The sequence below is a fragment of the Trachymyrmex cornetzi genome, unplaced genomic scaffold (genome assembly GCF_001594075.2).
Source record: "Trachymyrmex cornetzi isolate Tcor2-1 unplaced genomic scaffold, Tcor1.1 scaffold793, whole genome shotgun sequence".
Taxonomy (NCBI): domain Eukaryota; kingdom Metazoa; phylum Arthropoda; class Insecta; order Hymenoptera; family Formicidae; genus Trachymyrmex; species Trachymyrmex cornetzi.
The window spans coordinates 252,106-274,038 of record NW_017300128.1 but is presented as its reverse complement, the minus strand read 5'-3'; the positions used below and the strand labels follow the sequence as shown (position 1 = coordinate 274,038).

General features: G+C 31.9%; 2 protein-coding genes across 13 annotated transcripts in view; one reads left to right on the top strand and one right to left on the bottom strand.

Annotated features, from left to right (window-relative positions):
- The first annotated feature begins 17 nt into the window (after positions 1-17).
- LOC108768400 (uncharacterized) lies at positions 18-18,778 on the top strand. Of its 12 annotated transcripts, XR_001940488.1 has the most exons (10): positions 18-489; positions 598-759; positions 2,002-2,227; positions 2,792-2,896; positions 6,515-7,621; positions 12,561-12,722; positions 14,132-14,369; positions 14,465-14,758; positions 18,148-18,449; positions 18,605-18,778. XR_001940488.1 is itself a non-coding variant. In XM_018518812.1 (9 exons), exons 4-9 carry the CDS (start codon positions 7,103-7,105, stop codon positions 18,614-18,616), a joined length of 1,428 nt encoding a protein of 475 aa, XP_018374314.1. In that variant the 5' UTR covers positions 18-759; positions 2,002-2,227; positions 2,792-2,896; positions 6,515-7,102; the 3' UTR covers positions 18,617-18,778. The 12 variants fall into 12 exon arrangements, 1 of the variants encoding a protein (XP_018374314.1); XM_018518812.1 differs by having other exon boundaries at positions 18-759; positions 18,148-18,350; XR_001940489.1 differs by lacking the exons at positions 18-489; positions 598-759 and adding an exon at positions 861-876.
- Positions 18,779-21,194: 2,416 nt separating this feature from the next.
- Positions 21,195-21,933, bottom strand: part of LOC108768403 (cytochrome c oxidase assembly factor 5) — a 1,498-nt gene continuing 759 nt past the window's right edge. Inside the window, exons 2-3 of the mRNA XM_018518816.1 lie at positions 21,401-21,502; positions 21,195-21,263 (exon numbers count right to left, since the gene is read on the bottom strand). Coding sequence (XP_018374318.1) covers positions 21,222-21,263; positions 21,401-21,502 — 144 coding nt within the window. The 3' untranslated portion in view covers positions 21,195-21,221. The remainder of the gene's footprint in view (positions 21,264-21,400; positions 21,503-21,933) is intronic.

Below are 21,933 nucleotides of genomic sequence, written 5' to 3'. Positions count from 1 at the left end.
CGCTCATCCGACAACAATAAGATACTATCGGAACTGCACACGAGAGCAATTACTTCGCGAATTGTGAATTAGGCAGGCACCGCGTAGCGACTCCCACGTGTCTCGTGTCTCTAGTTGCGGCGCGTCGCGGGGGGCCACGGTTTCCTCGACCCTGAGGAGCGTCGCGACGCCTCGTGCACGTCTCAGTGCAAGAGTGCCGTTCACCAGGAGTGCGCCTTCGGAGTCTCCACTCGTTCTGCCCCGTTCCTTACACCCTATCTCTTCTCCGCGCTCTTCAAAGAGAGAAACGCGATAGCACGCGCTTTCAACACCGCGAGTGCGTTTTCAGAACTGTACCCACCCTCGACTCCAACTAGCATCGCAAAGGCAATCGCGCTATCGAGCTGGCACCGCATGTCTAGATCAAGCGCAAGCCCGGACAAGCAGAGATAATAACCTTCGTGGAGGGACCTTGACGTATCACCGTCACGACACACATCGCGTTACACAGTGAATATTTCAATACAGTATCGATCTACCGCGTGTAAAATACGTGTGTGTCGTGAGTGTCTGTGCTCTGCTCTCAAATCCCGTGTTGTCGTCGTGTTTTCTCTGTAGAAAAAGCCTTCCTTTCATCTCGCGCTATGTATATTGGTATACCATTATACGCGCTGTCATCCTGTCACCCTGTGAATCCGCCTGTCACGATAGAGTGCGTGCGTCCGTGTCACGCGTGTGAATATTCCAACGTATTATCGATCTACGCGGAACACGTGTTCCGTGAGTACCAGCGTGATACCGATCATCCTTATCATCTCGATAGTCCTGTGATCAATGTTACCTTGAATTTTTCACGCGGTACTAATCTACCCGAATGTCAACAGACTACCTGAAGTAGTAAGATCGCGGTTTACACACGGCACTATCTTTATCGAATCGCAAGATCAAATTACATTTTTATTTCAAAGTTAAGAAGTTTCAAGCTAATTTTCGCATAAAAGCACAAATAAAGTCGCAATTTTAGTCGCGGTATGTTTAAGTACGCAACTGATCCAAATGTCACGGCATGACCGTCACGCCGTTTGTTTGCGTTACCGCAGAGACGCCGGAATCCGAACTTTTCCGTCTAATCGCGTGTAGGGTGAATATTACAATACGATCGATTGCAACACATGTTTCATAAATGCCTCTGTACAACCTGTCGTAACTTTATTTTTCTTCGCCTGTCTACTAAATCAAGTAAACGCGTCAATGCTAATTCGAGTATATCCGATATAAATGATAATTTCCTTTTAAGTGCTTAACGACAGAAATTACGTATTGAAATTGTGCGAAACAAAGTTTAAACTTTCCGGGTGAACGCTGCAGTCACTAATGTTGAAAATATAAATAGAAAAAAAGTTCTTAACAACCGTCATTTTCTATTATTCCATGCTTTATCCTTGCAACGCGCGCCTGTGCACTCACGCCAATCAAGTTTCTTGTAAATATTTCAATATAACATCGATCTACAAAAGCTAAGTAGATATTCCGAGTATTCGCTTTTTTAGCGATAACGCCGTTGTTCCCGGTACGTTGCATAATCGCGATATAATTTCATGCAGTTTATACGTAAGATAACTTTCTGTCACCCTTTCATCGCGGAAGATTAAACATTTAATAAATTGCAGCAATACGTTCGCTTTTTTTTTCATCACGACTCATTATTTCTCACATATTTATAATTTATTAAATTATTATATTCATATATGAAAGTATATTTCCTATATTATAATTTTATTAGTTTACGCACGACAAACCAACATTTTTCATTTTATCGCGGATTTGATGCTTGAACGTTCTTTATATGAATATTTAATACGGTTCGACTATGGGTATTATCCATCGATTATATATTTTTACTCATTTTCCTGCTTTCGTTCTCGTCGTATAATAGTGCATTCATTTGTCATTCATTGTGCTCTCATTATGTTGTAAAAATTATTCATGGATCTTTAGATCGTTCCCTATGTATAATTACAGCTTTTAATCAACTGTGAGTTTTATGTCGATGTTGTCTCGCTCGTAATGGCATTCCGACAGCGATGATAGACGACCATCTCGCCCTTGTACATATTATCGCGAAGACAGCTGCTCGCTTGCTTCCTTCGTGTAAAACTTGGAAATTTGCATGGGGTTTGACCGACTGCTTCCTTCAGTAGTCGCAGCCGTTAATGATTGGTCAAGATAGTGTGACTATCGAAATTTTGTAAGAAAATATTTATAACTTTCGAGTATAAAGTTCTCTTCTTCGAAGTAAAAAAATTAATATCGTACTAAGCGTGTTGTACTGTTGTAGAGAAAAAAATAAAAATCATGATGAAATTAGAATAATCGATTGGAATTTAAAAAATTCGAAAAATTTTCTTGCTCGGCTCATAGTCCTTTATCTTGTCTTTTTAATTTTTAAAAAGATTCGTTTGAAATTCAGTTGTTAAAATGGCTTATTGTAAAACTATGATGTACGAGTATGTTAACTAAAATAATAAAAATAAAAAGAAAGTATTCAATTTATAATTTATAATTTAACACTAAAGTGATTTTTAAAAAAAATTAAAGAGTGATACAATCTTGGATTAATTTAAGTCAACTTGGTGTTGAATTTTGAAATATTTGATAAGTAGAATAATTGTAGTTAAAACATGATTAACATTTCGTGTCTAACAATTAAAATTTTAATTAGTTATTATAATGACAAATTAGATTATAATAATAAATAATGATTAGAATAATTCTTAATATTTATGTGATAATTATATATATATGTTTACAGCCACACTTTATGACAGTAATGATACAGCGCTTTAGTGTAAATCCAGGGATAAATCTTGATCTCGGCACTTGTTTTACTACCAAGAAAAGTTGAATTTTCTCCACGGTACGTGACTCGATAGTAGAACAAGATCAGAGGATTTTGTAGAAGCGAGAGATAAATTTCAGTAGTTCGTTGCTACAGCATTGCAGCGTTCGCGCAATTTGTTTTTCTCGTACGTAATTAGTAACTAAAACGTTTAGCCAATTGAATCACTCGCTTATTTGCTTCAAACGAAGTAGATACTCCCTACTCTCACAATTTTTTACAACTCATACATTTAATTTTAGATTAAAAATCAATAAATCGTACGCACAATTCATACATGGTTAGAATGTATTAAATTATAATATGTCAATAACTTCAAATTTTCATCATTTTTATTTTATATATTTCTAATTTTCAATTTCGAAATGTTTGAACATATTATATTACAATTAAATTGATATAAAAATGAGATGCTGCAGCGAAATTTATTAGAAAACCTTTCCTATTTAGATATTCTAACATTTTTTAAGACGTATACGTCACTTTTATTGCAACATTTTATATAAGAAGTAGAAACGACAGTCTTGCTTTGAGTTCAATAACTAATATAAACTCACGGTCACGTACCTCTTCCTAACTATAGATCAAATGAAATTATAAGACGTTTACCTCGTTAACTAATTGTCATACATAGCGATTAGGTACGCGATTACGTACTTTTCTAAAGAAAAAGTTTAAGCAGAAAAAACTTAATCTCATTTCCCAGTAATATCGAGGAACTGATCCTAGAATACTGGAATACTAAAATCGATCTTAAGGCACGTGTATATCATTGGAAAGTCATTCGAAAAACATACGCTGCAAACTTTAACTATCGAATCAAATGTTTTAGTAAATATTTTTTGCATATTTGAAAAATGTTTTTAAAATTTAAGTACTGTAAAAATAACATTCCAGCAAAATTCTTCAGAAAATTATTTTTTCATAGAAATATAATAATATTATATATTTGAAAATTATACGGTGGAAATTAAAGCATTGTTGATGCATTATTAATATCAATTTGAGAATAGCAGTATTTTAAGATATGAGATTTTATTCATCAGAAGATTACAGAAAATCTTCTTGGCAGTGCAGCCAATATAATCTAAAAATATTCAAGAAATAAGAGTCAATAGGAATTGCATTCTTTTACCTTTGTCATTATCAAGTAAAATATTGAGCTGAATCGAAAGTAATCTCTTGTTTTCACGCATTTTACCTTGCATATATCTGTGTTGCTACCGTGACAAAGCAGTCTACTTTAAATCAATCGAGAGACTCGCTATTAAAGCTTGTGTCGTTTCTACGACGAGACAGTTCTCCCACGAAGAGGCAAACGTTAGTTGACGCGCGCATTACCCGTGCCACTTTTAATCCGACGTTGTGCGTTACTACTTTGCGGTTAATTGAAATTTTTCATTTTTATAAATTTAACTTTTTGAAAAAGTGAAAACATCGTTAAACATATTTAACAACTTTAAACCGAAAATTTTAATGTATAAACAGTGAAATATTAAATAGCGTGAATTATTTTTAATAAAAGCAAAAAATATATTTAATATTATTTAACATTAAAAATACTAAATGGATATTTAATATTGTTAAATATTAAAAATACTAAATTAATGGATATAATAACCGTAAAAAACTGATAATACGAACTTCATTATGTCATTATTTAGAATGTATCGAACTAGAAGAATTTATGTGTGAGTGATTATCTTGTGCAACAAAATTATCGTTATCTTCTTCGATGATCCCGGATTTAACCAATCAACTTCTTGATTTCATCAAGACTAGTTGCATAAGATATTTGCATAGAGCAGAATAAAGTACTGTTCCAAATTAAAAGACGAATTGCGACGGTGTTTTCAGATAATCAAAAGTTTTACGCTTTAAATCGTTCAGTTTTCCGATTTTCGTAATGTTTCGCTCGCGCGCCACAGTAAAATTTATTCGAAAAGTGAAAAAATTGACGTGACACATTAAATGATTCGCGATGTTCGCGTTCATTCAGTTTTGACGAATTCCATATTTATTTATTCAATATCAGTTATATTATATGTATTAAACTCCTCAATTAATTATTAAAAAATTCTTTTAAATCAACTTTAGACTTTCTCTAATTTGTAACAAAATTTTATATTTGTCATATATTTTCGAACACATACAGTGAGAGCAAAAAGTATTCGTACAAAGGAATTTGTTATAAAAAAAAGTCTTATTTGTAGAAAATAAACATTAATTAGCAATTTTATACAATGAATACATTCTGTTCTAACATAAACAAACGATCTTCGCATGTATTTCTGATTTTAGAAGCTAGAAATTTCTCGGCTGTACGAATACTTTTTGAGCATTCAAACAATACAATTTTTTATTTTCGTTTATTTTTCAGATGATATATTTTGTATAATTAATACACATTGTTTTGGTATGTATATAATTTTAAGAAACATACAGTATATTTTATTCTTTATGAATTGTTAATTATCCAATAACAAGAAATGATCGTTAATTAAACATCGAATCGACATCAATTCGATGACTCTTTAAAAATAAAGTTTTTTTTAAAAAATATTTTCTCTGTACTTTTTGCACTCACTGTAATAAAAAAAAATAAAATCAGAATATATATGTACGAAACACGTATTTAAAAAATACTTATATAACCATTTAAGTATATTAAAACATATGTTATATCAAATTATGAAGAGAATTCTGTATTAAACTTTAATGCGAATTATCATTCAAATTATCGCGAAGATCGTCTAAAGTGGATGTAAGATAGCCTTGGCTGCACTCCAGGCATGGAATGACTCGGAAAGACTACAACCTATACTCACATATGTGAGTCTCTGAGGAGGTAATTTTCAAAATGCAAATTTTAAACTAAAAGTTTTATACAGGTTTTAAATTAGATACGTACGTATAACACATAGTGAATTCTAATTTTTTTTTCTTTAATTAAACTTCCTTGTACAAACTTGTATTCGTTTACATCTTTATGATATTTCTTTCAAACTTCTTTAGCAATTTTAACTTTCCTTAATTCTCTTTATTCAATGTTTTATTTCCATCTTCCCTTTTCTAGATAAATGCTTCATATCTTAATTTTTCAATCTTTTATAATTTTCCTTCTTATTTTTTTTATTTTCTGATCGTTTTTCTTAATACATCTTATTTTTAATTTTTCTCCTGTTAATTTCCTTTTTCAATCTTTTTTTCTACTATTCTTTTTAGAGGCGAATTAAAAATTAATAATAACGAAATTCCTTTCATTGGATTCAAACATTTTTTAAATTAATAACCATTTAATAATACCATTTTTTAAATTAATTTAAGCCAGGCTGTAACAATTGCGCGTGCTAATCTTTACACAATTAAATATTTAATATAAAAATTTAATATTGCATCTGCTGCATAATATTATTTTTACAGTAATGCTGATATTATTATCAATTTGACAAAAGTACTTATTAAAATGTTGACACTTAAACTTGCTTTTATTTAAAGAAATTTTTACGTATATACATGTAATGCGTAGATTTTACTTATTCTCAGTATTTTGGGGTCAAGCGTCGATTATCCTTCGAGAAGTTCGACCGAAATCGCGCGGTAAAAGATCGTTACTATTCTTCTTGTTCGACCTAGATCAACTACGTGAGTGCTTTAGAACTACACGGCAGCAGGAAGTCGGTAAAAGTTAAGTGCACCGACCATTCGCTGCCGGGGTTCACTGTCAGTGCCATCGCACGAGCAGTTTAAATCCCAATCCCAATGTCGTCCGACGTTGCACCACGTCGGTTTCTTCTGTGTTTGAGCGCGACATCATATGCCCAAGTTGGCGTTTGTAACGTGTCAAGATTGTTGTACTCGTAGTATATTTCGCCATGAGTTAACGAATCAGTGTGTCCAAAATCGTATAAAAAAAAAAAGGAAAAGAAAAAGAAAAAACTCTTATCGGAGAAATCACAAAGTCTAATATGAAATCGTTTAACGAGACTTAGGAAAGGATTTAAAAAAAAACGCTAAAACACCCTCGTATCCTCTTGTGATTGTCGCGCACCGCCACCACCACCACTGCCTCTCTTCCACGCGTATTCTCGAGCACTCGTCGAATCGACCGAGCGTATCGAATGGTCGAGTAGAAGTTAAAAAAAAAGCCGAGAAAAAATAACACACATACACACCACGAGAAATACGCCGACAGCGACCTGAGATCGTGTACCGAAGTCAGTCATGAATCTTATGTTCCGCAAGAACTTCGGCGAGAAGGGACTCGGTGGTGGCGGACTAGGTGGAGGAGGACTTGGGGAAGTTCGGCCTGTCCTGAGCACCACTACTTACGGGACCAGCGGGGCCTCATTCGGCCAGATAGGATCGCGTTTTGGCGCTACGCGCGGTGGTATCGGCCAGTCAGTGGTCAGTAGCGTACGTGGACCTGTACGACGCAGCCGGGAATTCGGAAACTTTCCGTCAATGGGCGATCACGAGCACCAGGCACATGGCTATCGTACTCACTTATTCCTATCGCCGCCTGCAGGTGGGGCACTCGGTTCACCGCCTGAAGAACCGGGCGAGCGACTGGGTCCGCCGCCACGTCGTAATTCGGGCCCCCATGTGATTAAATGGGGTGGCGGTGGGTCTGTCAATTCCACACAGGGCGGTCAGATCGGCAATCAAGCCAGAAGAAAGCAAAATCAGATCGGTCAACAGAAAGAATCTTCCGACCCACCAAGTCCGACTGCGTCTAGGCAGGTGAGTACATTTAAAATCCATAAGAAACTCCAAGAGGCCAAGAAAATAATTTGGATCTTTTCTAAGAACAAGAGTAGATGATAGACAAGATTGTTGTGTCGTTTATAGAAAACAATTAAAAATAATAAAATTATGTCGCATGGAGACAAAATGTACTAAATTTAATATATTTTAATAAATATTTATTTGAATAGTACTAACTGAATATTTACTTTATAGTAAATAAATATTTACTTAAAAAATGATAGTTAAATTAATGGTACTTGTACTAAATATAAATATATCTTTATATTTGGTAAATATTTAGTTAGCACTAAACAAATATTTATTAAAAGTTAGTACATTTTTTGCGTACCCATATATATTGTTACGTGCATTATACCAAATATTTTCCATAAACCACGCAATAGTTGACCGACAATTTGTCTGTCGTGTGGTTTTGGTCTAACGTTTAACAACGTTTCTAATACAGTTAAGATTTCTTAATTTAAAATCATCTAAATTTTCTTTCAAATGCAATAAAAATATTCCAAAAAAGATAAAAAAACAGAGGAATAGGTATTTCAATTTATCTATTTGTTAATCTAGAGAAAAACTTGTTAAATAACAATAAATTCATACTGGCGTACGATGTGAAATAGCACGCTAATAAACTATCAAGCGTATTTATCTCGCAATGTGAGTCACGCACGGAAAACTGTTGTAACATGTGGTTACCCTAATTTGGGCTTAATTATAGTCATTTCCAACACAATCGACCAAAATTGAATTATTAATCTACAATCGCTATTTCGCTCTTTCCGACGTTAGAATTATTCTATTTAACAAGAATGTTGGCGGGTTGTCTCTCGGCTATTCCAATATATCTCGTTACCCGCAAACTGTCATCTACATAAGCGCCAGGAACTTTAAAATTACATATAGAATGAAACAGACTAATTTACCGTCTAACATATAACGATTATTCAATAACGACTTTACCTTGTAATTTATACATCATTTTAAAAATAGAAGATAATTATTTTTTTATATTAGGCGTGCGTGTAAATAATTTTGTGATTCATTATAAATACAATTGAATTAATTCTACGCTAAAATATACGTTTCCTATCATAAAACAAAATTAGTCATATTCCATTACTTCCTAAGAATAAAATAATTAGCTAAGAAATTAAACGGATATTAATATAATAAATCTCGGGGGAGAGAGCTTCTTGACAGACTAATCGCTTTCCATTATCGTTATTGAACCAAGTATTATATCGCCATTTCTCTTCATGATAGGCCACGGGATAGCGAAAAATTTTGCAATAAAGCAAAGTTACGGAGGAAATGGGAGACCGTTTATAGAAGGGAAGATATAAAGTAGCACTTACGCAAACGGCACGCAAAGTCGCTATCTTGTTGCAAGTCGTGGTAAATCCGAGAACATGCCATAAATTCCTTACAGCGTAAATGTTCGATAATTAACATCTATTGTTTACTATCAGCCCATCCAAAACCCGCCCGTATCGCATTCCATCACCATGTTTTCGTGAATGTTCAGTGCATTGTATTATATACATGAGAAGAGACATTTTCGGGCCATAAGTATTTTATGATGTAGTGAATCTCACCGGTTGGTCCGTAAACCTAGGTGCGATCAGGAATTCAGGGTATATTATTTTATCCTTGTTCATCGAATGTTAAACATAAATAAAATGATACCTAAGTGCAATATTAAATGAAATTTTTAAATAGTTTTAATAATAGAGATCAGAAAGTACATAATACCTAATGTTTCATGTTTTACGTAACGGTGTTCTCAGTTGATTATGAAATTGAAAAATAACAATAATTTTAATAAACTCGTTAAATTATTAGTATTAATTTTTAAAAATGTATTAAATGTATTTTAATAAATATTTGTTTAAATAGTATTAACTAAATATTTATTAAATGTAAACATATATTAATTTGGTACAACAATAATTTTTTTCTCGAGTAAATATTTACTGTAAATAAATGTGTACTACTGAAAAAAATACATAAAAATTTAATAAATTTTTTCTCAGTGTAACATTAAGCAATGCTACACTGTCTGTCACATTTATCCCAGCGCTACAATTATCGCAATTAAGCTTAGAAATGCATCAATAAAAAATATTGGAAGAATACGACAGGAATATGTAGAATTCTTCATAAATCTCCTGCCAAACTTCTTGCGTGATCGAAAAGAACGTGCTGAAAGTGCGAGAGATATAAGTGCGGAAATTCACGATTGAAGTATTGCTGCGGCTTTCACGGTCTGACAAAGACCGCAGTGTCGTGCAATAACCTATGACCTTTACGATGTGCAGCGTGGACATTTACCATCATGTGTACTGAATGCAATGTAATTAAATATCCAAACACGCATGTTGGCAAACTTTTTCTGTGTATTGATTGAACTTGTGAATGCAGCAAATGCATTCCAATGCAGAAAACATCGTCAACGCACATTACGTATTGCAACATGTAATGCAGAAAGTTTGCACTTTAAAGGTGCATATAAACAAAACAAGCATGATTTGCTAATTAAAATTTTATGTTTTCTATTTACTTAAAACTAATGTATATATATATATAACAACCAAATATTTATTGTTTAATAGTTTATTGTAATCTCGTGTATTGCAAATTCGCAGAGAGAAAATGAAAATTGAAAGAGATGTCAAATAATAATTTTCTCCACACAAAAACAAAATAAATTATAAATTATAGATATGTTCAATAAATAGAGAATATAATTATAGTTAATAATAAAATTGTAAAGTTTAATCAGGAAAATTACAAAATTTCATTGAGAATGTCATAGCGTAAATTTAATTTACAATTAACGAATTGAAGTATTTTGTAGTATCAGTTTTTAGGAATTTCTTAATAATCTTTTTTGTATCTTTTTCAAGATATAATATTTTTTTCTTATATTATAAAAAAATCCATTTTAAGAAATACATTATCTCCGGAAAAAATAGTACAAAAAGTTTGTGTCACAAATACACTCAATGACGCGTTGGCAAATTAGTCTGATTATATCTGGCATTATGTATCTATATATGCTATTTGTTTATGCTGTATGCACCTTTAGCATATTGAGGATTGAAAAAGTACAGTAAACACTTCCCAATGGAACCATTATTGTGAAATAGTCGCCATTCGGTGCCTTAATTAATGTATTATATGTACGCAATGTGTGTGACATTCGGAATTTAACAGCTGTTTGGGATAAGCTAATACAGTAGCCACAATAGAATGTAATGCATGAGTCGCGCTTGTTTGTAACTATAGATGATTAAACCCTTAGTTGTACTGTTTTAATTTGATCATCAAAGTAAAAAGTTATATGTAAGTCAGATATAAATGTCGGTGCGTACCATGCGTGCGAACGCAATGCAAGTAGAAGTCATGCCATAGTTATACTACAACGTTATGCGACATACTATTTTTATACACTAAACAGCATGCAAATTGTTATTGATCGTGGAAGTTTTTCGCCGCATGTGTACATTTCGCACAATATCAACGATGTGCACACATGTATTTCCTATGCATGCACTGTTGCAATGTATTAAATTCATAGTATGCACATCTCGGTACATAGGAAGACACGAAGGGTCTTCTTGTAATAATTTATAGTGAAAACATGATAGTGTACGATAAGAATAATTTTAATAATAAAGTTAATTAGAATATATATATTATGATAAAAACTGTTTTATTTTTTATGATAAATAAAAAGAAATAAATAAATCATTGTTCTTCTAAAATGTATCTTCTCGGTGCGCATTCTACTCAGTCCTACTTTATAAAAGACGATGTCTCACGCTTGCCGACCGCGGGATGAAAAATTACGAAGCAATGTGATCAATCGCTAACGTCGAGTGCACTTGCAAAATTGATATGCAACGTAAATCGCATTGCACCAACTTTGAACGTGAGCGATAAAGTTGTCAGATCTACGAGACTTTACGTGAAACGGCGGAAAAAAACGGCGAACCGAGCCGAAACTACGACGATAGTCTGAGCTTTGACGCAAGTAGTAAAAGACAAGTCGAGTCGGACTCGAGCGTGTACGTGCGAACGCAGCGACATTCTGCCTATACCCACGGCCTATTTTCATTTTATTTGGGCACGTATTACCTTGACATCTTTACTATTACTGCTATAAATGTATTTGCGAGATATGTCTATGCTCGTAAATTTGCTGCACATGTTGCACACACTGGGATACCTCTCAGCGCTTTCATTTTTAATCCTGCGAAGATGATCTACAACCTCATAAGCCGACATCGATTCTTTTAAGCGTAGTGAAATTTTTTAACTAAAGATAGTTAAAGAAAATAATGTAGAATTCATTTTGTATCTGTAAATATGTAATAAAAGGGAAAAACAATTTTTCTTTCATTAGAAAAATTTATAGTAACATCGTTAATCTATTCATACCGATCTTATGAAATCATGTTGCTATCGCAGAAATGAAAATATTTTTAAATGTAAATATTTTTAGATATATTTGATAAAAGTAAATATATTGATAATTATTTTTATATTATACTTCATTAATACATTAATAATTTTGAATAAAGAGCGTAAATGTTTTAATACGTTTAATTAAAAATGTAGAGATATCGAATTAGGATTATACGATCGATAAAATGATCAGAATGAGTTTTTATTTCGTACATGTTTCGAATAATGTTTCGTATACTCATGTCATTACTAATGTTCATATCAATCTTATGTTCTATCCTGGACTTTATAGTATGAGATATTAAATATGTATAAATTGATGTGCGAAACTAATTCTGTCTAATATGACATTCAGACGATAATAGACGTTATCTAATATAATTTTTATATTTATATATATATATATATGAATTTAATGAAATTTTGTAATTGTGTTATCGTTTTACAGGTATCCTTTAGCGGAAACCGTACTTCCGGTACCTACACACCTCTCGTGGTTTCTGGAAACAGCCCGCCACGAGGCGAACCAATCTCTTTGGCCACTTTGGACCGTGACTGCTTTATTATACCTCTCGCTTCTCTCGAACGTTTTTTACCAGCCGGTGTACCAGTAAGTCAATAAAAAATTATACATGTGTTTTTTTAAGAAGAAAAATATTACTATAAAATTAGTGTACTACAAAATTAGTGGAAAGTAAACGCGCAACATTATTCTTCCTTTCCAAATAATAAATATATCAAATGAATAATGCTCACCTCATGGTTGCTCTGTTGTCTGATACCTCCTTGGCCTCTTCCTCCTCTCTTATTTCCCCGTTATTACTCTTTTCTGACATACAATACCTGTACATGCAAAACACACTAATTATTGTACATATAATCACGCAGGGAAACATAAAAAGAATACAATGATAACGCTGCACTTTGCACAGCATTTCCGTTAATCGCGACATTAATCGCATGCGACACACTTTATATTCCCAGGGGACATGAATATATATCACTTATTTGCTATAATAATAACAACAAATTTAAAAACAAAGTTTAATTCTTAAAAAATGAATTTCAATGTTTTGAATTATTAAAATTTTATAATATTAATTTTGAAATGCAATTTTAGTAATAACTAATTGTAGAAGAATAAACATATATTCTTTATTTTTTCTTTAAGTTTCCGTTCTTTTTCTACAAACAACTAAAAAATAACAATCTGTGTAGCAAATAAGCGATATTTTAATTCGCATATCATAGCGAAAAGAATTTTGTAAAATTTTCAAATTTGTTAATTAAAACGTCGAAGTATTGTAATATTCGAGTTATAATTTATTGTAAAATAATATCATAGTAAAGCAATGTTACTTAATATTTTCATTAAAAGTAGATTAATTTTAAATATCACAAGAAATTGTAGAGCAATTTATATAAATCAAAGAAATAAAACAATTATTTTTGTTCTCAAGGGGTTTTTAAATTTTAAAATTGATGTATATACAGTAAAATACAATTTATTGCTGCTTGCTCAATTGGAAAATATTAACGAAATATTATAAAAATGTTTAGTAGAATTGATAAACGTGTAATCAACAATTCTGAACAAGCATAGCATTTGCTGAAATTAGAATAGTCAAGCTATTGGCCTTAGACTCTTACGAGTTGTGACCTTCCGTACGAACATCTAAAAATAAATAAAATGTGTCTACTAGAGAAAGAGACTAGAGATATCTAAAATAAAGCGTAGTAAGTCACAATTCTGAAAGGCGCTATTATTTAATAAAACAGTAATATAAAATTATATCTTAATACTTGTAAAAAGAGACAAAATTTATATAAAAAATCTCTGCTAAAAACTATTTTTGCTTTTTTATTTGCTCAAATAATAATTACGATAAATTTACTTCAAATAATGATTACGATAAATCAAATACAAAAAGAAATAAAATTAATAGAGTACTTAGATTATAAATTACGCGTAATTCTACTCCACTTTCTTTGTAATTTAATTTTTATCGTTCATCAAAGCATGCCCCTGTCGCTGATAAGAAGAGACCGGGGAGTCCTCTGTCGGTTCTTGAGGTTGAGGACCCGAAGCAATGTGTTCTCGCGCATTTCATGACGCCACTGGAACCTCTGGACCCGCTAATGGAATCTCCAGTGTCTCGTCCATTAGTCCTACAACGCGACACCGCCGCGGAACTAGTCGCCGAGATAGCACCCTCTGCCTCGCAAAGTATTTTACTTACAAACATGGAGAAAAACAGTACGTAAAATCAGATTATTCGTCACTTAAAGACAGCGAGATAACGACGATAAATACTTTTTAAGATCGTTTAGCCGAATTTCTGTGTGTTTCAGCGGATTTCCCGTTCATCACGTATTATCTAATAAACAAGCAGAGCACAGACCCCATAGATTTTTACAACGAAGTGCAATGCGCGGCTCTACGTAAGTTCGATCCTCGAGATCTCAGATACGCTGCCAGTCACACGTTAGATCTGTTCAACGAGGTAGCGACCATCGCGAGACCACCGCTCGAACCACCCGGTGGAAGACCGCCTATTCCATCCACCGGCTACATAGTGTCGATTTTTAAAGTTTTCGAGGGTGATGACGGTCTCAAATTCGAACAAAACTGGCTCTATTGGACAGGTAGGTGTTATAATTAAGGTGAAAAATAATTTAAGACTAACCAGTATGATGAGAAGCAGCGGAGTTGTAATATATGCTGGTCTGTAAAATACAAATATACTTACATTAAAGTTTCGTGCAATATAATAATTGTAATATAAACATGATTTTTAAACTCTCTAAATTCTTTAGAGTGGAATCTCACTCTAAAGAGGGAAAATTGAGCCAATTTTGAAAAAAATAGCTCAATTTTCAATCTTTAAGAGTGAGATTCATTCTAAAAATATTAGAGAAAAAGAAAGTTTGCTAAATATTAATTTTTATAAAATTTTATAAATAAAAATTTAATTCTCATTACTATTCAATCATAAACATATTGGGATATTTCATGTATATTTCCATCAATATTAAACCTTCTATGAATGTATATACTTTATAAAATATTTTAAATATTTCTTAAATTCGAAGCTAACAATAAAATGTTATATGCATTACACAATAATAATTTAGCGCAATATCGTGCAAACAATTCCACAAACAATAAATATGTCAAATAAATGATAAAGTGCTCACTTCATAGTTGTCCCGCCATCATTTAATACTTCTCTAGTCTTCTTCTATTGCTGCTCCTTTTATTTGACACACACAATACCTGCAAAACACAATTATATTAGTATAATTATATATGTAAAATCAGAATATACAATTAGAATACAACGCGCGGCACTTTGCACTGTACATTAATTACGACATTAATAGCACGCAATGCACACTTTATATTATCAGGGAATTAAATAGTTTATCATGTTATAGCAGAAAGAATAATACAAAAGAGTCTACCGTGCGTGCGAGTGAAGTACGATTTGCTGTATTTGCAATTTTCGAAAACGGTTAGATTGCCTGCAACTACTTGAATAACAAATTTCGATCGAATAAATCTCGCAAATACGCGCTTTCGGTATTAGTCTCCGTACGAGCATCAAACTTATGTTAACATACAATTGACGAATATCGAAAAATGATTCGTTACAACTGCATTTAGAAATTAAACGATGCTGCTTGTCGGGACGCTGCTCCACTCGAAGTTCATCTGTGAAATTCCATTAACAAAGATAGCTGCCAATTTTACGCGCGAAACGATAGGAATTACACGGAATGATAGAAATTGCTAAATAAGACGCAATAAATTGTACGAAAATGTATTAAACGCGAATTTCAATATCGCAAGTGTAATATCTTTCGAATGCACTAATATAGTTTTGATGATAATTATTCATATCATTATATAATTATTCATATCGTGATAATTATTTCATTAGCGATGCTTAGATTCAATATTTACTTATTCGCGGGAAAATTACACATGAACATCTCGATGAAATAGCAAATCGTATTTTCCGTTGTCTACGACTTTAAAATGCTCTCAAATAAATTAATTATGCCAGTTACTTGTCTCAAGGAACGATTGTTTGCGCTGCCTCGAATAGCTCATTAATCACAGTAATTGATCGATTGTGCGAACTCACAACTGATTGTTCATAGAAAATGATTGTCTTATTTTCATTTACCGTTCCGAAAAGTATTAGAACAACACGACGAGAGACAACTATGCGTCGTTATTCGTTCGCCCGAGCCAAGCCGCGCAAATGATAACAAAGCGATCTTGCGTGAACACCGCATGCTGTGTATGTATAAGTGATAATACGTCGTGCTAAACAGTTGTACGAAATATTTTACATATGAAATGCGAATATCAGGAAACATGGTAGTATCTCGGTGCTAAGAGCACGCGCATTATAATAATCCGATGAGAGCCAACAATGCATTGCTACCCGTTCGCTCAAGCTATGCTTCGTAAATGATAACAAAGCGACCTTACACGAACACCGCACGCTGTGTATACAACTATAATACGTCGTGTTAAGCAGAGAGAGAGTTATACAAAATATTTTATATACACTTCAAAACTTATTGTAGAGATTTTTTTTTGTAAATCCTATTCAGAAGAGTAAACCCCACACTGTTAAAAAAAAAAGAAATTTGCTTCCGTTATATATACAATGGAAGCAAATTTCAAGCAGATACATTAAAAATATTTAATGTTGTCAATGAAAATGAAGTTGTAAATAACTTAAATTTAACGTTTGCTTATATTAAATTTTATGCAAAGCTATATAAAATTTAATAAAAAATGTACTAAACTTCGTAAAATTTTATGAAAAGTATACTAAATTTCATGTACATGTACACAAATATACTTTCCAGTTGCAGATACATTAAATTTAATTTAGAAAATAAAATTGAATTGAATTTGTGTAACTCTCTTGAAAGTACATTAAATTTCATGATATTTTTGACAGTGTAACAGCACAAAACTTACAGCAATATTACTGCAATATTACACCTTGCAGCAATATTGTTGTAAGTTCTGCGCTGTTGGGGAAATTTTAGCTCACTCATAGATTGAAAACTGAGCCACTCTTTTATAAGAGTAATTCAATTTTCACTCTAAAGAATGAGATTCCATTCTAAAGAATTTAGAGTCCGAAATGTGTGAACATTCAGATTCATTTCCTTTCCTTGGAGTTGGAAAACTGATTTTGGGATTATTATCTCACGTTTCGCGTTTTATTTTATAGACTCATTAGCGTCGTTAATATGTGTATGTCCAATGTATTCTTATCTTGTAATAAATATGTATTCTTATCTTATGAATTAGATGACGCTAATGAATCCATAAAATAATAATATAACTTGCTTATACATATACGTTATACTAAAAAAATATAATCCTATTGTTGCTAAAAAAATTTGATAATAAAATAAATAGCTGTGTGTAATTATTTCATTAAAAAAATTATTAAATATGTTTAACGCTTATTTGAAAAATAAAATTTTTCTTCGTTTCGATTGCAAAAAGTACTTGTGCAAAAATAAAATTTTATTTTTTTAAATTTTGATATGTTTTAAAATCATTTCTGAAAAAAAGAACGAATTTACTAAACAAATTGTAGTTTTAATAAGAAAATGTGATTAAAATACCGCACAGGAGTATAGTATTTTAGTTTCATTATCTCGATTTATTAAAATTACAATTTTATTTTTTCCGGGATTAAAAGATTGACTTTAATCAATTTGAAGAATCTATTATTAAAAGATTTATTGTTATTATATATGTATATAAACAATTTAAGGAATATCATGTTAAATATTTATATAAAAAATAATCTTATTAATACTTGATATTTTATCCCTTATAAAATGATATTTTATACACAACCTATATATATATATATATATATATATAAAATATTGATCTATACAGGTACGAATAATTGCACGAATAAAGAAGCAAATTTTATTCCGATGGTGTATCAAGATATACTACATTAGCTTTTATCGTGTTGCAGGCGCGCGGATGATGTATCGATACTTGCCAAAATCTGTGGGTCTCAGACGTATTACTTTGCACAAATCGATGTCACAAGGCGACAAGATGTATCTGTTAATCTGCGAGTGTTCGCAGCTGCAAGACAATCTATCTGCTGCGGCAATACTTCTACCGGCACTTCGTGCACGTCTGTGCGGATACACCGGACTTTACAGACCCTCCGTATGCTTTTGATTCCTCATCCGACTGTTAGAGTCTGCGAGAAACATCCTTTCGAATCGCACATTACGTATAACTCTGCAGAAAAATCCAAACGAAATGGTGTCGTATCAAATTTCAATCTTTTACTTCACGATTCTATTTGTAACTAAACAAGTTGATACCAATACCTTTCAGTTAATAGTGAAATGATATCGAGATAAGCAATGGTAACGATCAGCATTTATATTTTTAATCAAAATTAATTTTGATTGCAGGAATATAATTAATACTATAACGGGAGAAAAGACGCGATACCGATTTGCAGGAACTGAGGATATGTCGTCGCAAATGTCGTTAACGAACGAGACACTGTGATTTCTACTATTATCGTACTACTTATTATAAGGAGCGCAACTTCGTATACGCTTTAGACGAGTCTCGTTGATAATCGACGAAACGGCCTGCATGCTCGATTAGATATGCAACTGAATCTATTTGTATTTTTCGACTTTACTATCTCGTTCATTACGCAAGCGAGCATTGCCTAAGTAGGGTCACCCAACGAAATGGAAATGAAATGTATATACAGAATAGTAATAAAATTGATAGGTTGCAGAAAGTATATTGTAATATATATACGTATATAAAATAATACAAAACGGATGTCCGATGCATCTCATACAGATGAAGCGTCAAGGATATCCTCGATATTTAATTTCTTGGAAGAACATTCTATGTATTAACATGGAAAAGTTAACGATGTAAGTGTCGCCGATTAGAGACGTTTGGTCATCCTACGGGCATCGCAATATACAAGCATAACGATATACGCAACATACTTTTATTACTATTGATAACTATCGAATATAATCGCTAATTACATATCATACTCGATAAACTGTGATATTTGAACCAGCGGCGTATATATCACAATGGGAAACTCCTCTTGAAAACCTATTCTTGAAAATGCTACTCTTGAAATCAATTTAGGTGACTTAGGCACAAGGTAGTGGAACTTTGAAGGCCAACGCGGTAGTACGTAATAACTTCAAGTTCTTTATCGATTATCTTAATATTTGATATTATATGTATATCCGTATACATGGATTTTACGCTCGCGAAATTCGATCGGCAGATGTGTCACGTGTGTGGGTAATTGCATTTTCAAAAAATAGAAGTTTGAATAATCTTTTACTTCTAATTATATCACTTTTTCCCTTTTTTCATTCCGTGAAGTAAAAAAAAGTTTCTAAACCTTATTTCAAACGATGATTTTATCACATCTGAAGGAATAGACAAATAAAAAATATAAATTATCTTATTTAGAGATTTAATAAATCTTTTCTCGCGATGTCTTAATTATTTTTTTACAGGAACTTAAAAAATGTATAACCGTAGAAATAATTTATTTAAAATCAAAGCTCAATTTAAGCTAACAAAAAAATTCAAGAGTATGTACTTTATCCACATACAATCTAAAGATTCTTTCCATACATACGGAGAGAGATGAGGGTAAAACAAGTATGCGCGGGAAAAGCTTGCAAATCCCATTTTTAGGTGCCTATAGCCATTTTAGAGAGTGAAAGAGTAGCGTGAGTTGGCATTGTAGTACAAAAAAAATTGTATAGCCAATATACGCTTGTTGCATACAGACAATAGATAGGACGATTACGCAGGCGTGATCGTCATCTGTAGATTTGTAATAAAATACAAGACCTATATAACGGCGTACTTTATCATACGCCCGAATTGTATACTCGCTGAACACAAAGTGGAACAAAATGCTCTTAACTTAATAACAAAAAAAAAAAGAAAAAAGGGAAGTTAGGAAATTTCGCAATTTTACTGTGATCATACGCGTATCATGTTCGATACATTCATGCGTGCGATTCAGCACGACAAACAAGTGCAATATTATAAAATATGATAAATGCTACAATGAGCCAATATTGTCCAGTCTATATGTATAAATCATGAAAAAGAAAAACAGTATATTATAATTCAAATGCGTCAATAAAATATTTGATCCATTGCATTCTCTTTTCTCATCATTGTACAATTATACTGAAACATAAATTCCGATTATACATGGTATTTTGCACATACGTAGGAAAATTTTTATGTGATATTATTTTAAAAAAGGCTGGACATCGCATTAAGCCTTTCAGTAACAAGTTAAATACAAGAGAGATTAAATTAAGATAATTTAAGTTAGATTTGAATTTTAATAATTTACATTTATTGTAATTTATTATTTAAAATATTTTTATTAATTTTTATTATATATTCAATTTTGTTGTTTACCATTACAAAACTAAAAAAAATTAATATGGGATATTTCTTACCAAAATTAACAGATTAATAATTTAATTTGTGATACTGAAAAAAAAAGAAGTATTGAAAGGGTTAAAATATGACTGCTTTTGTTCTTCGAAAAGAGAAACTATTGCCTACAAAAAGAACTTTTGCTCTATATAGAGGAGTATACCTCCTCAAAGTAACAAGCATACAAAGCTTCATATTTCTCAATTAGGTCTGGCAACAGATTATCAAGGGAATAAGAATATCTTTGTATCAGGATACGTAAGTAAATGTGATGAATTGTATGATACATTGTTACTTCGCAAGTATAATAGATTTATTAAATCGTGTACAACGAATAACAATAAATTACTTCTAACATTAAACGTTATACAACGTTGATTTTCCCTTTCTTATCAATAAAATATGTATATTTACACTTTCTTAAGTTCTTTTTGCATTATATATATATATATATATTTGACATTTAGTCACAAAGTATCCAATAGAAAAAGGAAAAAATGTTTTATTAATACAAAACTTATGTAATAATGTTGTAATTATGTTATATACATATATTTATTTCGACATTTAATATCCCCTAGGACCTCTAAATCGCCGCCTACCATCAATCTGTGAGAAAGTAAAGAAAAAAGTAAAACTATATTATATATAACATATATATTCCATACACGACTTCTCTGAAGAAAAGGTGTATATCTTCTTTCCTCAATATTTAGAAATTATTATGCAAATTCATTTATACTTACTATAGAATGTTTACATTCAAAGAATGTTCTCTGTAAAGCAAAACATTCATCGGGAACTGTGCCATCCTGTGATCTGAGGCATTCTTTGGGGGTGCGTTTATACTGTCAAAGAAACGTTTTTTTTAACAAGAGAAAGAGGTGTGTTTATATAATATTTTTTTAATGTAATACGTCTGACTAATTTGAAAACCAGAAATGGAAGTTTTGGATAGCTCAAGTCTATATTAATGTAATTATCAATATTTACTCAAAAAATATAAAAAATTACAACAAAAAAATAGAAAGAATAAAAAGGCAAAATAATTTTTTGAGATACAATATTCCAGACTAATTTGGCAATCGGAATTGGCAACTTTAGATATGATTGAATCTATATTGATAGACATAATTAATTGATTACTTAAAAAATATAAAAAATTTAGACAAAACTAGAGAGAATAAAAAGAACAAGGTATATTATTTTTCGCAAAATTAAGAGTCTGAGCATAAGAATTGTTGTAACGCTTACTTATAGCGTTTTCGGCCCGATCGGG